The 12,955-nt window shown below is 39.8% G+C and overlaps 1 protein-coding gene across 3 annotated transcripts in view; it reads right to left on the bottom strand.

The window, feature by feature from the left end:
* The window catches only part of vps8 (VPS8 subunit of CORVET complex), a 43,137-nt gene that overhangs the window by 9,493 nt on the left and 20,689 nt on the right, over positions 1-12,955 (bottom strand). For all 3 annotated transcript variants that reach the window (XM_069538686.1, XM_069538687.1, XM_069538685.1), the window contains exons 18-35: positions 11,840-11,886; positions 11,660-11,749; positions 11,110-11,156; positions 10,650-10,872; positions 10,413-10,502; positions 9,975-10,026; positions 9,824-9,866; positions 8,201-8,273; positions 7,799-7,918; positions 7,256-7,327; positions 6,348-6,467; positions 4,770-4,826; positions 4,542-4,624; positions 4,092-4,176; positions 3,751-3,849; positions 2,993-3,082; positions 1,004-1,050; positions 763-907 (exon numbers count right to left, since the gene is read on the bottom strand). In XM_069538686.1, the coding sequence (XP_069394787.1) occupies positions 763-907; positions 1,004-1,050; positions 2,993-3,082; positions 3,751-3,849; positions 4,092-4,176; positions 4,542-4,624; positions 4,770-4,826; positions 6,348-6,467; positions 7,256-7,327; positions 7,799-7,918; positions 8,201-8,273; positions 9,824-9,866; positions 9,975-10,026; positions 10,413-10,502; positions 10,650-10,872; positions 11,110-11,156; positions 11,660-11,749; positions 11,840-11,886 (1,583 nt within the window). The remainder of the gene's footprint in view (positions 1-762; positions 908-1,003; positions 1,051-2,992; positions 3,083-3,750; positions 3,850-4,091; positions 4,177-4,541; positions 4,625-4,769; positions 4,827-6,347; positions 6,468-7,255; positions 7,328-7,798; positions 7,919-8,200; positions 8,274-9,823; positions 9,867-9,974; positions 10,027-10,412; positions 10,503-10,649; positions 10,873-11,109; positions 11,157-11,659; positions 11,750-11,839; positions 11,887-12,955) is intronic.

The raw sequence follows: 12,955 nt of genomic DNA, 5'->3' as shown, positions 1-12,955 counted from the left end.
CACAGGCAGCACAGTGAACACAGCTACAGTCCCCTGCGGGGGATGCATTCAAGTACAGTATAGCTGTCTAGGTCTTCCCTGTTTGTCAGCACTCAGAGCCCAATAAACAATACACATATAAAACAGAAGAAAAGAGACTTGAAGGCTTAAAGGTCATTGGTCGATCATAATATCTTATAAGTAACGTATATGGTAGATTAAGTTCATCCTTGTGTATCTGACGTGTTAACATCACAATATAACTTTAAATTCTTTGTATGATTTTTCGAAATGTACTGTTCTAAAGTTTTTCTTTAATTTCAGGATATTTCTCTGTTCCTTTTCCACTTTTATACAGCCTCACCTTTCTGAAGCCTATCTGGCAGATTGAGACATAATTCAGAAGTAAGATGTGACTGTAATCAAAAGTCAGCAGGAAGAAAACCTAAGGGTTTTAAATTCTTAATAGACTGCGCTGGACTTCAGCCTCTTGTGGCCAAAAGGAAGTACTACATCAACAAACTAGATCACTAGATAATCTCTCTATTTTCTTCATTACAGCTGCTAATGACAGGCACACTGTGGCCTGTTGTCCAAATGAAAGATTATTTCTGTTGAACTTCACCTGAGGGCTAAAATAGAGTGAGAAACGTATGTTCCTGTTCTGGAATGAGAAAGATGTGCCAATGTGATCTATCCAGCCACCCATCCGGTCACATCTGTCCTCAGTCTTATACATGCTTGACAATACAAATATTTATAACAAACTCTAGCACACAGTACTTGTATGGCCTCCTCCAGTCTGTAGTGCTGGGAGGTCTGGAGGAAGCTCAGGAGCTGCTGGGGTGCAAAGCGACACAGTAGGTCCAGCAGACGCTCGTGGAGGTCACGTTCCAGAGGCAGGTCGGTCTCTGAATGATGCCCTTCCCTGAGAGACAGAGCAGATGAGCAGTTAGAGGCCAGAAAGAAAAGAAGAGAAACAGGGAGGAGAGATGTGTATATTCAGAAGCCATTCAGACTGTACCGGGGCTCCAGGAGGCAGCTGAGGAACTTGAAAAGTAGCTCATCATCCTAGAGACAGAGACAGAGAGAGAGTACTAAGGAAATGTACCAATCATTATGGTTTATAGTGACAATAGAAGCCTACAGTGATGGGTGTGCATGTTGTCTTCAAGAGAGTTACTGTCTGCAGATGTTCACTCAGCGACTGTATGCACACCCAAAAACTGTGGGCAACTTCTATCAGCTTCACGTTCCACAGAAAGACAATCATACAATTTGTGACGTTCATTGCACACGTGAGACTGTCACCAGTTAGTGCAAAGCCTGCTGCCACCTGATGGAGGCACTGTCCCACCTCACCTCGTTTACACATGTAGAGTTCAAAATAAAAACTACAGTTCTTTCATTTCTTTTAGAAAATGTTTCACTTGCATACACCGCTCCACCTGCAAATACATTTTCTGACACTGCCACTACGCCCCCTTTAAACTCCCTGCCTGAGGAACTGAGACTTTTCTCTGACATCTTTCATATCACTTCTGAAGCCACCACAGTACCAGTTTTAAACTATTTCATCGGGATTGTTTTATCGCAATAATCGAATGTTTTATTACATTCCCAGATCTCATTTGCTTTGACCTTGAAATGTTTTCATCCTGTTTCAACTATGGTAACCACTTTGTAACTGTGTTTTGGAAAGTGCTGTATGAATACATTTCTTCATCATTTATCAAGAGATTAGATGGTGTATAGAAAACAGTTACCAGTATTATCATGGTATTTTTAAAATGTGCTGTAAATGTTGAAATATTACTACACACAAGTTATATTCATTTCACAAGGTTGTATATTGATACATTATATATTATCAATAAAAAATAATGATAGTATTTTTATCATTTATTGAAGGTTGACAACTTTTTACGCTAAATGTCAGTCGGGACAAATATCAGCATATGTTGAACGCACACAATGTGACAACAGTGGATGTTAGCATTTGTTAGCTAAGACCAGAGATTACTAACAGTTTTCCTGCTGTTACACCCCCCACATGCCCACTGCTCCTTCCGCCTTGTTTTTACAACACACAACAAATCCTGCACTCGTTGCGCCTCATCTTGGAGACATGCTGACTTTGGTTGATTAAACGAAAGAAACCTCTGGAACCAGGTTGGTGTGAGAGGAGAAAGATGGGAACAGTTGTGTAATTGTGAAGTTGTTCATTACAATCGGGTCATGCAGATGTTCAACAGGTTTAGTGTTCACCATCTTTGTGTGTTTCAGTCACTATACACGGTTGAGCTACTGAGAGTCAGAACACAAACAGCAGCAGTTTCCCACATGACAGGAATAATGTGTTGAAAGGAGCAGTGCACCGTAAAAACCGAGGGTTAGAACCATTAGTTCAGGGGAGAAGTGTGAGCTGTGTTTTTGAGTGCTGCTGTCTTTCTTTGCTCCCTCATGTTGCAGTGCTGAGTCTGTCTCAGTGGGCAGCAGCATGTGTTTAAAGGTTTGATCCACGATGACTGACATCATATGGATTCTCCACTGTGAGACATTCTGAAGGGTATTAAACAGTACTGATTGGGAATATTAAAATCTGTAAAGTTGTATAAAGGCTCCAGTGATGTCACATGTCACAACCTACTGGCCTAACACAGCCAAATCTCCACATGAACTGTTGCCGTTGGAGGTGCGATGTGGATCGGCACCAGGTTTACAAGCAAAACGTTTCTGTTGTTCTGTTTGTACTAAACTACTTTTGATCCTTTTAGGTTCAACCAAATATTGGTCAGCGGGGGGATTTTTACATGAATCAGGAAAAGATGTTTCGAGAAGTGTAGAAATGACATCATCACATTTGTCCAGCAGAGCATGTTTCTTGCATTGTCTGCAGCACATGTAGCATCACAGCTGAGCAGAGCCACACAGTGAGTTTCTAACTAGTTTGGGTAACAACCTGCTGGAAAGTTCATTTTATAAAATACTATTTTATTTAATGTGAACTTACCTCAAGCTCAGAGATGATTTGATGCACCTCTTCAGTCAAATGAAACACCACTATGTCAGCTGACTTGCTGGGGTCTAGTGTCACCAGCTCCTGTGATCATATGTTGGAGAGCTTGTACATTAATCTCTTACAGACATATTGTTAGTCACAGAATGTTCTCCTTCATCTGTGTCCCTGCATTTGTAAAAATTCTTGATTCAGAACTACAAAAAGCGCACTGAAAGAAAACAAACCAAGCCCAATAGATATGGGTTCATTCAACATGAGACCATGAAGCAAAGCCACATTAACCTTCAGCCAAGACTGTAAGGCTGTGTTGTGCTCCATAGCTGTGTGAATCAAATTGCAAAAAGATAAAGACTGACAAGCAGATTTTAAACAGGGCAGCAGCTCTTAATGACTATTATATATCTATACAGGATTTTTTTATATAACTGCTATATATCTGTGTCAATCCCCTACATCTGCAGTGACCATATTTAAGTCTCCCTCATGTAGAGAGTACAGGTTCTCCTCTTAAAAGCATGATGGTGATTTTAAAGGGTAAAGAAAACACTTAATGATCTATTCACTCCTCGTAGTATCTAGGCTCAGGCAGCTGTTCCAGATGCCTTCTGGATCCTGAACATGCTCAACCACATATCCCACCCAGTGACCCTGCCAGGAGTTCAAGTACAAGTACCACAGACTGATGGATGTGTGTGTGTGTGTGTGTGTGTGTGTGTGTGTGTGTGTGTGTGCGTTGTGTGTGTATTGACCTGGATGTGTTGCAGCACTTTCTCCTTCACTGTTTGTTTCTCTTCAGGGCTGTAGCCAGGCATGGACAGCAGATTGTGGATGTAGCTGAAGACCTCCCCCTAACCACGCCAACACATAAACAAGTTTTCAAAATTAAATAGGTCACAACGTCTGGCACACAAGCAATAAAAAGCAGACGAACGGCCCATTCCAAACTGACAGGTTTGGAACAGACACTACATGAGTCTTAACCCTTTAAGTCTAAAGCCATTTGTTAAATACACAAACCATCACCCATGTAAATGTACACACTCAGTTCAACCACACACATGTCCTTAGATGAATCTGAACTGTATGTTACCTTTCTTAGCGGGTCTCTCAGGTAGCAGTCGATGATCCTGTCATAGAGATGTTTCTTCTCATAAAGGAATTCACAAATCTGGTAGCTGGAGGGCAGGACAGGGATAGACAGAGTTCAATAACAACAATAACAATAGCAACTAATATAAGCTACAAATGTAACTTACACTATATTCTATAGATTTCCATTGCTATCTTTGGTGTGTCACAGGTATTTAAGGTAAAATTATATGACAGTGAGACTTAAATTCAGTGTCTCTGTAAATGACTGCTGCAGCACTAATTAATACTTTATATTAACTATAGATCATCATATTGGAGCAAGGGTGTGAGCCCATTAAAAGTCACATAACACTGACTTTCTTAACAAATGTACGGTAGATTATGGATTTACAACATGTTACAATTTCTAAAAAATATCATTAGTTAAAGTCTTGGGTAAGCCACTTACAACTTGGCCTTCTCTGCCAACGCCAACAACCTTTCTTCATTAAACTGCACCACACCCCCGACCTGCAGCAGCTCCAGGAGCACCTACAGACCAGTCACAAGAAAGACCACTGACATGAAGATATCATCTAGCAGTCTGTTTGTTTCATACATGTATTTGTACATAAATCGGAGTCCAAAAGTCTGAAACCACATTCCCATTCCAGTTTAGAATATGAAAGTCACCAACCTGCTGCCTCTCTGTGTGTCGGGAGTCATCGTCAGGGCAACACAGGAACTCCAGGACCTGGCAAAGACATTAAGAGCAAAGATGCAGAACATGGCTGATGTAACAAAACGGCTGATGAGACAGAGGCAAAGGAAACAGGTCAAAAGTTGATGCTAAGTGGGTTAGAGGTATGTTGGGTGGAGACAAGAGAGAAGTGTTGTCAGCGGGCCTATTAGATGTATAATGGCACAAACTGATAACGTAATGATACATTTCATTAAACAGCAATTCTGGCTTTACTATGAACTGATTAGTATTAAGTTGGAGCATTTATCTGTACTTCATATTTTCTCTGCTCTCAAATTGTCAGATGATGGGGTTATTAAACACACATTTGTGGCTCATTTACATTGGATTTACAAAAAATAGGCCAAATAGGTGAATTTAAATTACAGCAATATGTGCTGAAGACGTTCCCTTAAGACAGCTGTTCCAAAAAGAACGCACATTTAACAAAAACACAGATTACATTGGTTAATTAAGTGTCAATGCTCAGTGACATGCGGAAGCCAAAGAGAAAACTGTGTCCAGCGTGCACTCTTTCTCTCTTTGATGGCCAGTAATCCCTCAAGCACAGTCAAGTTGACTCTTACACGTGGTGACAGTTGTATTCACGTCACTGAATGAGCACAGACGCCCTCTGCAATCGTTGTTGCTCCACTTAGGATTTACCCCTAAATGTAACACACACTATGTCAGGGTCTTCAACTGACAGTTCAAATTCACGTCAGCAAATGACCCCAGAAAACGGCAAAACCCTCAATAAATCTGATGGCAAAGCTTTATGCTCTGACACAAAATCATGTCTGAAATGGATTGAAGACTGCAGCCCCTCCACTTCAGATCAGTGTGACAGCAGTCAGACTTCATCAACATCATGAGGTCACAGGTTCAGCCCCTAAACCACTGATCATAACGCGTATTGTGCAAGATGTAGTAAAACCATGAGCAGGCAAATGTTTGTAAAAAAATGAACTCGAATTAAGTTTGTAGCTGTGATCCAGAATAAGCAACCCACTGCAGTACAGCAGGTAGGTTGCTTTTACTGTGAAAATCAGTTCTTTTATATGATTCATGCAGGACTGAATAAGAACCAGGCTAGTAGCTTATTTTCCTGATGTATGAAAGTCGTGCTGCTACTGACCCTTATTTGGATGAGAAACTTTGTTAAATTAAATTCATTGTAATGCTGATTTGCAATGCATTTTCCACACTACATTATCAGATCAGATTTCGATTTGCTGAAATCTATTCACCGAATTGAACATTTTCTGTGAAATCTGGGCCCCATGCACACAAATTCCACATGGTGGCCATGGTCACTAATGATCTGGAGCTGGTGCAGTCACATTTCCTGGAATCCAAACAGAGCAGCCAATGCATCAGTTTGAACTCATTATCATGTGTTCAGAATACCAGTATTCATTCCCTGTGTAACCATACAGGACCCTGTGCCAGTGGGCAGCTCTCAGTCAAACCATCAGGATATTAGGATTTCTAATGAAAACCTCAGCATATTTAGGAGATCTGATTGGTTACCTGATCAAAGAGCTTCCTGTTCACAAAAAGCGTGTTGTCTGGCTTGGCCAACTGTCGGGCCAAAAAGGTGAAGAGCCCGCCCACCTGGGAGGGGGTGAAGTCTGGGTTGTCCACCATAACCTAAGTAACCAGAAGACATGTTAATGATCCAGGAAAATAATACAATAGTTGATAGTCATACAAAAATATGAAGACATAAAAAGCACAAATGATAAACTATGAGTCATTTGTATGCAGGTCACAGTCTCTGCTCTGACATGTAGCTGCCTCAGTGTGTTGTTGGGTTCGATGAATACAGGGATATTGTGTAATTAACATATAATCTGTGGATATTTCAGCTGCATATGGCAACCATGTCACTTTTGTGTTTAGTATCAGTTGTTTCACAAAATTGCCAAACAAACGTAAAAACATAAGATGGGGTATTATTGAAAATTTTATTTTGTCACATTATGAGGATAAAGCCGTAATAATATATCCATAATAGTACCAGAAAGAAACACAATATTACAAGAATAAAGTTTAATTTAATGAGAATAAAGCAATACTAATAGGGGGAAAAGCAGCCAGGGCAACCCTCTGGAATTTTAAAGCTTGAACCAATCTGATAATGGGTTGAGAAACTGAAACCAATAATAATAACAGTCAACCACTACCAAACATTTCCTCCAAGTCTGTGTAATTATTTCTTCAGAATCTTCACTTTATGAAAAGGTGCTCCACATTCTTCATTTTAACACAAGCGACAGACTGATCTTTTGATATTTTTCTCTCTAACATGACTTTATTCTCATATATTCTTGTAATATTACAACTTTATTCTCATAATATTATGGCTTTATCCTGGAAATGTAATTTTGTCCTCCTTTACTTGGCCTTAATACTAAAAAGAAGTTTTGTGATTTTACCTGGAGTAAGATGTCCACTATCCTCTGCTGGTACTCAAGGGCCTGCTTGTCATTCTTAAAGTCTTCAAATGTCTGGAATGAAGTGAGAAACCACAGAAGAAAGACTGTCAAACATCTCACCTTTCCATGTCCATAGTGACTGAGTGCACCACTTTGAATTTAAACTACTAAGATAGATGGATGAAAACTACAGCTGAATGCAGAATCACAAATGTAGCCAGAGGAGCTGAAACTATCCTTAGTTACAGCTGAATAAAAGAAAACCAGTAAATAAACAATTGTTAATATTTCTCTGGATTATGTGACTCAACGGAATTAAATAAGCATCAGCATCCACTGATCTAACTTTTATTATTATTACCATTACTACCAATAATATTTTTTGTGTTAGTAGTAGATGTAGTAATAGTAGTCGTAGAAATAATAGCAGAAGTAATGAAGGTACAGGTGGAATTAAATTGGAACAGACTCAGATTAATTAATTATAATCTACTGTCAGGTACTATTTAAGATACAGTCATGAACAACATGACGGTATCTCACCATGGCGAGGACATTGAGGAACTCCCGCGTGTCAAAGTGGAGGAGTGTACGAATAAAGGGGAACACCTCCTCCTCCTCTGACCAATCAGCTGAATGAAGATGGATCAGGAAGTCAAACACCTTACACACACACACACACACACACACACACACACACACACACACACACACACACACACACACACACACACACACACAGTATTAATCACTTAATATTAGGTTCTCGAGCTGGGACTTGGATCACTCAGGATCCTGTGTTGTCTTTCTTAGTGTTCTACTGCTAATGACCTCAGAAGTTATGTTTTCATCGACAGTTGTGTGTTAGCAAGACAACAAAAACCACTGAAACGGTTTTGTTAATATAATTATATAACATACATACCATATCACGTATCTACATACCTGGTTCTTGACTTGAATCACAAGGTCTTCAGGGATGTCTCCCAGTGGATATGCTCTTCCTGCTAGACAACAGCTATGTACACAAGTGAAAATACAATTAAACTTCTGACAACACACACATTCATATTTTTCAGCCATATTTTAAATCAATCAAATTCAATCAACTTCTTTTTGTATGGCCAATATATTTACAAATCACAATTTGACTCAAAGGGCTTATGGTACGACGTCCTCATTTCTTAACCCTCGACTTTAGAGTGAGGAAAAAGTCTTTTTAAAATAATGTTTTTTTCAACAAGGTAAAATGTATGTACATTATGTTATTTTGCCTGTCAGACACTGATAAGCGCCTCTTTAACTGTGGCAGCACTGACATCTGCTGCCTCTACAATGACTATCCCAGCAACCCCCATAAATCTGTGAACTTAGAACAATCAATCAAATGCACTGCTCCCTAAGTGTTTCCTTAAAAAATGAAGGGAACACTTAATCGTCTCAGTATAACAGCAAGTCAGTTAAACTTCAGGGATATCAATCTGTCCATCTAGAAAGCACAAGTGATTGTGAATCAATCAACAAGTGCAATGGAGAAGCAAAAGCATGACAACCCCTAACAAGGAAATGGTTTTGTATGTGGTGGCCACAGACAATTGCTCTCTCCTTATCCTTCCTGACTGATTCTTCCTTAGTTTTGGGTTCTGCCAGTGTTCTTGTCACTACTGGTAGCAAGAGGCGGGACCTGCAGCCCAATCAGGTTGCACAGGGAGTCCAGCTCTTTTGCTGTGTCTCCCAGCACAGCCTCAATGGCATGGAGGAGATACCAGGAGACTGGCTGTTACACAAGGAGAGCTGGACAGGACTGTAGAAGGACATCAACCCAGCTGCAGGACTGGTATCTGCTCCTTTGTGTGAGGAGGAACAGGAGGAGCAGCTCGACTGACTGACATTCGCCAGAGAACACCAGAATTGGCAGGTCTGCCATTGGCGCCATGTTCTACTCACAGATGAGAGCAGGTTCACACTAAGTACATGTAACAGGTATGAATGAGTCTGGAGAAGCTGTGGTGAATGTTAACATCATCACGTTTGGTGGTGGGTGATGGTCTGAGGAGGCAGATCCTTGGAGGGTGGCACAGACCTACCTTTTAAATGTACTAAATATAGACAAAGTCACAACCATCGCAGTTTTTTTCAGGCTTTGTAAATAAACAATGCGTGGGCTAAATTGAAGTATTTGCATCTACTCCTCCCAATTTTTAGCACTCGGGTAGAAACGCCCAATATTTCATAATCATAACTATCAAACACTGACGCATGCATTTTGCAATCAACATGAAAATAATTGAATTTGGTGGAACCTCATTAATAACATTAATGCAATTACATTAATGTTTGTCGCCTGCAGTAGCAGCTATAGAAATACTGTCTTTGTAAAACTAGCTGTACTCATTAATGATGATAATCTTCCTCACTCTAGTGGAGAGTTAAAGGCAGAGGATGTTGCATCTTGTTAAGCCCTAAGAGGCAATTATGATTTGTTAATATGGGCTATACAAATACAAGTTGTTGGATGATCGATTGATTATTGGACTTCAGATTAACCCGATAAGTGTGTGAACTTACCTTATGTACACTAGAAGTTTGTTTCCCATCACCACTTCCTCATCTGTCAAAGAAGAGAAAGCTCATAGTTCAAGATTTGATTGTGCTTTTCAAACTCTACTTTTGAGACTTACAATTGTTGGTACTTTTAGGGGGCGGCTAACAGCCTTACCTGTTAGGCTTCTCCCCTCCCTAAGTGGTGGTCCAATCACTGCAAATAGTTTCTAAAAAATATATACAATTTAAACATAATCAATTACTGACTCTAACACAGATATCTATGATTAAAAAAATGGAATTAAAGAAATTAAGTTGATGTTACCACCCCACCAATGAAACAGGTACAATTTGAAGCTTTTGACCATAGAAAGTTTATCTGGGAACTTGAAAATTCATGAAGCCTTATCCCAGTGAAACACAAGCTGTAGGGACTCAGATTAAACCACAGAATTCTCCACCTCTGCTTCACTGACAGACCTAAATCTGTGTATCTGAACCTGAAGTAAGGATTTGTACTTTGTTTACACACTGTCATTTAAATGAAATGTAAACATTTGCATTAGCTTTGACATGATGGAAGAGACGACACAGACCTCAGGTGGAAACCTACCTCCATAGGTGTAATGTAGTCATTCATGCCTCTGTTGAAAACGTAGATCATCGCATCATACAGCTGATTTTCCCAACACACTTGAACGACCTTGAAACACACACACACACACACACACACACACACACACACACACACACACACACACACACACACACACACACAGTGAAAAAGGTATCAGTGAAAAATGTAGGGACAAATGGATGTTTTCTAATTCACACATGCACACACACACACCTGCTGTATGTCCAGGCTGGTGACATCCAGATGGACTATGCATCTCTCCAAACTGTCCATCATACCGTTGCCATGGTAATGAGCCAGGAGGTCCCTCATGATGGGTGTGGTCAGGTGACCGAGGCGATCAGCAACAATGTACGACTCGAGCGACTCCAGGAAAACTCCCTTGGCAACCATGTTCTCTACCAGGCGAGCATACAGATGGCTGAACAGCAGGTCACTGTCCAATGCAAACACACACAGCAATCATATCAATTTGTCCTTCAAAATGGACTCAGTGAAGTAAGATCTGAAAATTGCAGGTCTGCATATATGTTTGCAGTGTTCCACTGTGTGTTGACGCACAAACAGGGTCGTCAGAGGCAAACCTTACTGTACTGTTCAGGCAAACCTTCCTCTGATCAACAATCATTTTTCCAAAAAATTTTCCAAAAACAAATGTACAGTGTATACTTACGCTCTCTGTAGCAGCAGGCAGTAATCCACCAGGACTGGAACCACATCCTGAAAACACCACAGCAGAGAGAGAGAGACAGAGACAGAGAGAAACAGATAGAGAGAGAGACAGAGAGAGAGAGAGACAGAGAGAGAGAGAGAGTAAAATGAGATGAGAGATGACAAAAACAAGGATCTCAAGTCTTAACATTCAGAACATAAACAGTCCAAACATGTGTAACACCCTCTCTACTCCGAGTTGTTGTTTTTACATTTCTGGTTGTGTGGATTCAACTCATGAGATACACAGAGATAATTGGTGAACATCACAGATGCATTTTGAAACCGGCTGACTGGCTGTCAGTCTTTATACTCTGCGATAACCACCTTCTTATCTTACTCTCACAATGAAGGAAAATCAGTGTTGGAATATTTCATCAACCGTGCTGGTTTTGTTTGAAGCACTCCATTGTGAGCTATGGTGATTCACTGTATGTTCTGTATCAGCTCAGCTGCTGGTAGACTGGCAGACTGGACATTGTGGGTGTGTTCTTTCAGGCATGTCAGCTTACATAGAAATGTTGCTCCATCACTTGGATCTTGCCTTGTTCCGGACACTTCTTCAAAGCGTGATCAGCAAACTGGCAAAGGATCTCTACCATCTGTACACAGTTCAGAATGACAGAGGACAGTGTCCAGTACACAATATACACATGTAATACAGTCAGCTAGCAGTGATTTTCTGTTCTCACCTTGTCAGCTACCACTCCCTTCCTTTTTGTCGGATCTCCAAACAGGCCTGAAATAAAGATACATATCATTCTCATATCGCCTATCAACAACTCATTTTTATGTTAATACATGTATATTCAAATATCTTCAACTAATCTAAAATTAATAGCATTATTTTATTTTTGAAAAAACACTGATATATATTCATATGTACAGTATATTCAAAGTTTGGTGAATGTTATATAAAACTCAAAGGACTGGAGTGAATATACACAGCAATGGTGCCTGGATCAATTAGTTTATCTTAGTAACAGAGTGTAAAGTCGTGGTTACTATGTCAGTATTTGTATCATTTAAGAAGTCGTCTAAGTGACCTTTCTAAATGTCTTTACATAATAATTAATCGTACAAAATGATGCGAACATCAGCAAAGGCTAACCCCCTCATACTAAAGAAAGGGAGAAAATTCCTGGATCTACCTGTTAATCCGGCTCCGCAACAAAATTGAATTGGTACAATTCGGATCATGGGATAAATTCAAGAATCAAAACTTCACTCTCACACTAGCTGATGAATTTGTAAATAGTTCAGCAGCCTCATTACAAACAACCCTTGACACCAGCCTGGAAAGATAGTCTGATAACTTACAAGAGAGCACTTTGAAATGCCAGAAGCTCCTATTATTCATTACTAATAGAAGAAAATAAGAACAATCCTCCTCAGCTCTGTAGCCAGGCAGACAGAGAGTCTCTACTGGTCCATCTGTTTCTTCGCAGTAATGATCTCAAGAACTTATTTACAATAAAAGTATAACAACAGGAACAAAATCCCCAACTCATCCCCATGAATATTACAGAAACATTAGAGCCAACTGAAGCACCAGATTTGTATTTATCCTACTTCAATAGATCTTTAACTTTATCATCAGGATAGCTATTAAAGACTTTTAACGTTTTTCCATTCAAAGTGTCTTATCGTTAAAGTTTATGGATAGAATTACTTTCTCAGAACCACAGGTCTAGTAGCTTTCCAGTGAAACATGTTATTTTCTTTAAGCCAAATAAACAGCCAGCAGATTTTTGTCAATTCTATTTTGATCAACTAGGTTATGAATGTGTTTAGATATCAAATTTGGA

Source organism: Paralichthys olivaceus, chromosome 14, assembly GCF_024713975.1.
Source record: "Paralichthys olivaceus isolate ysfri-2021 chromosome 14, ASM2471397v2, whole genome shotgun sequence".
Taxonomy (NCBI): domain Eukaryota; kingdom Metazoa; phylum Chordata; class Actinopteri; order Pleuronectiformes; family Paralichthyidae; genus Paralichthys; species Paralichthys olivaceus.
Note: the sequence above shows the minus strand (reverse complement) of the source record. Positions and strands in the feature narration are given on the sequence as shown.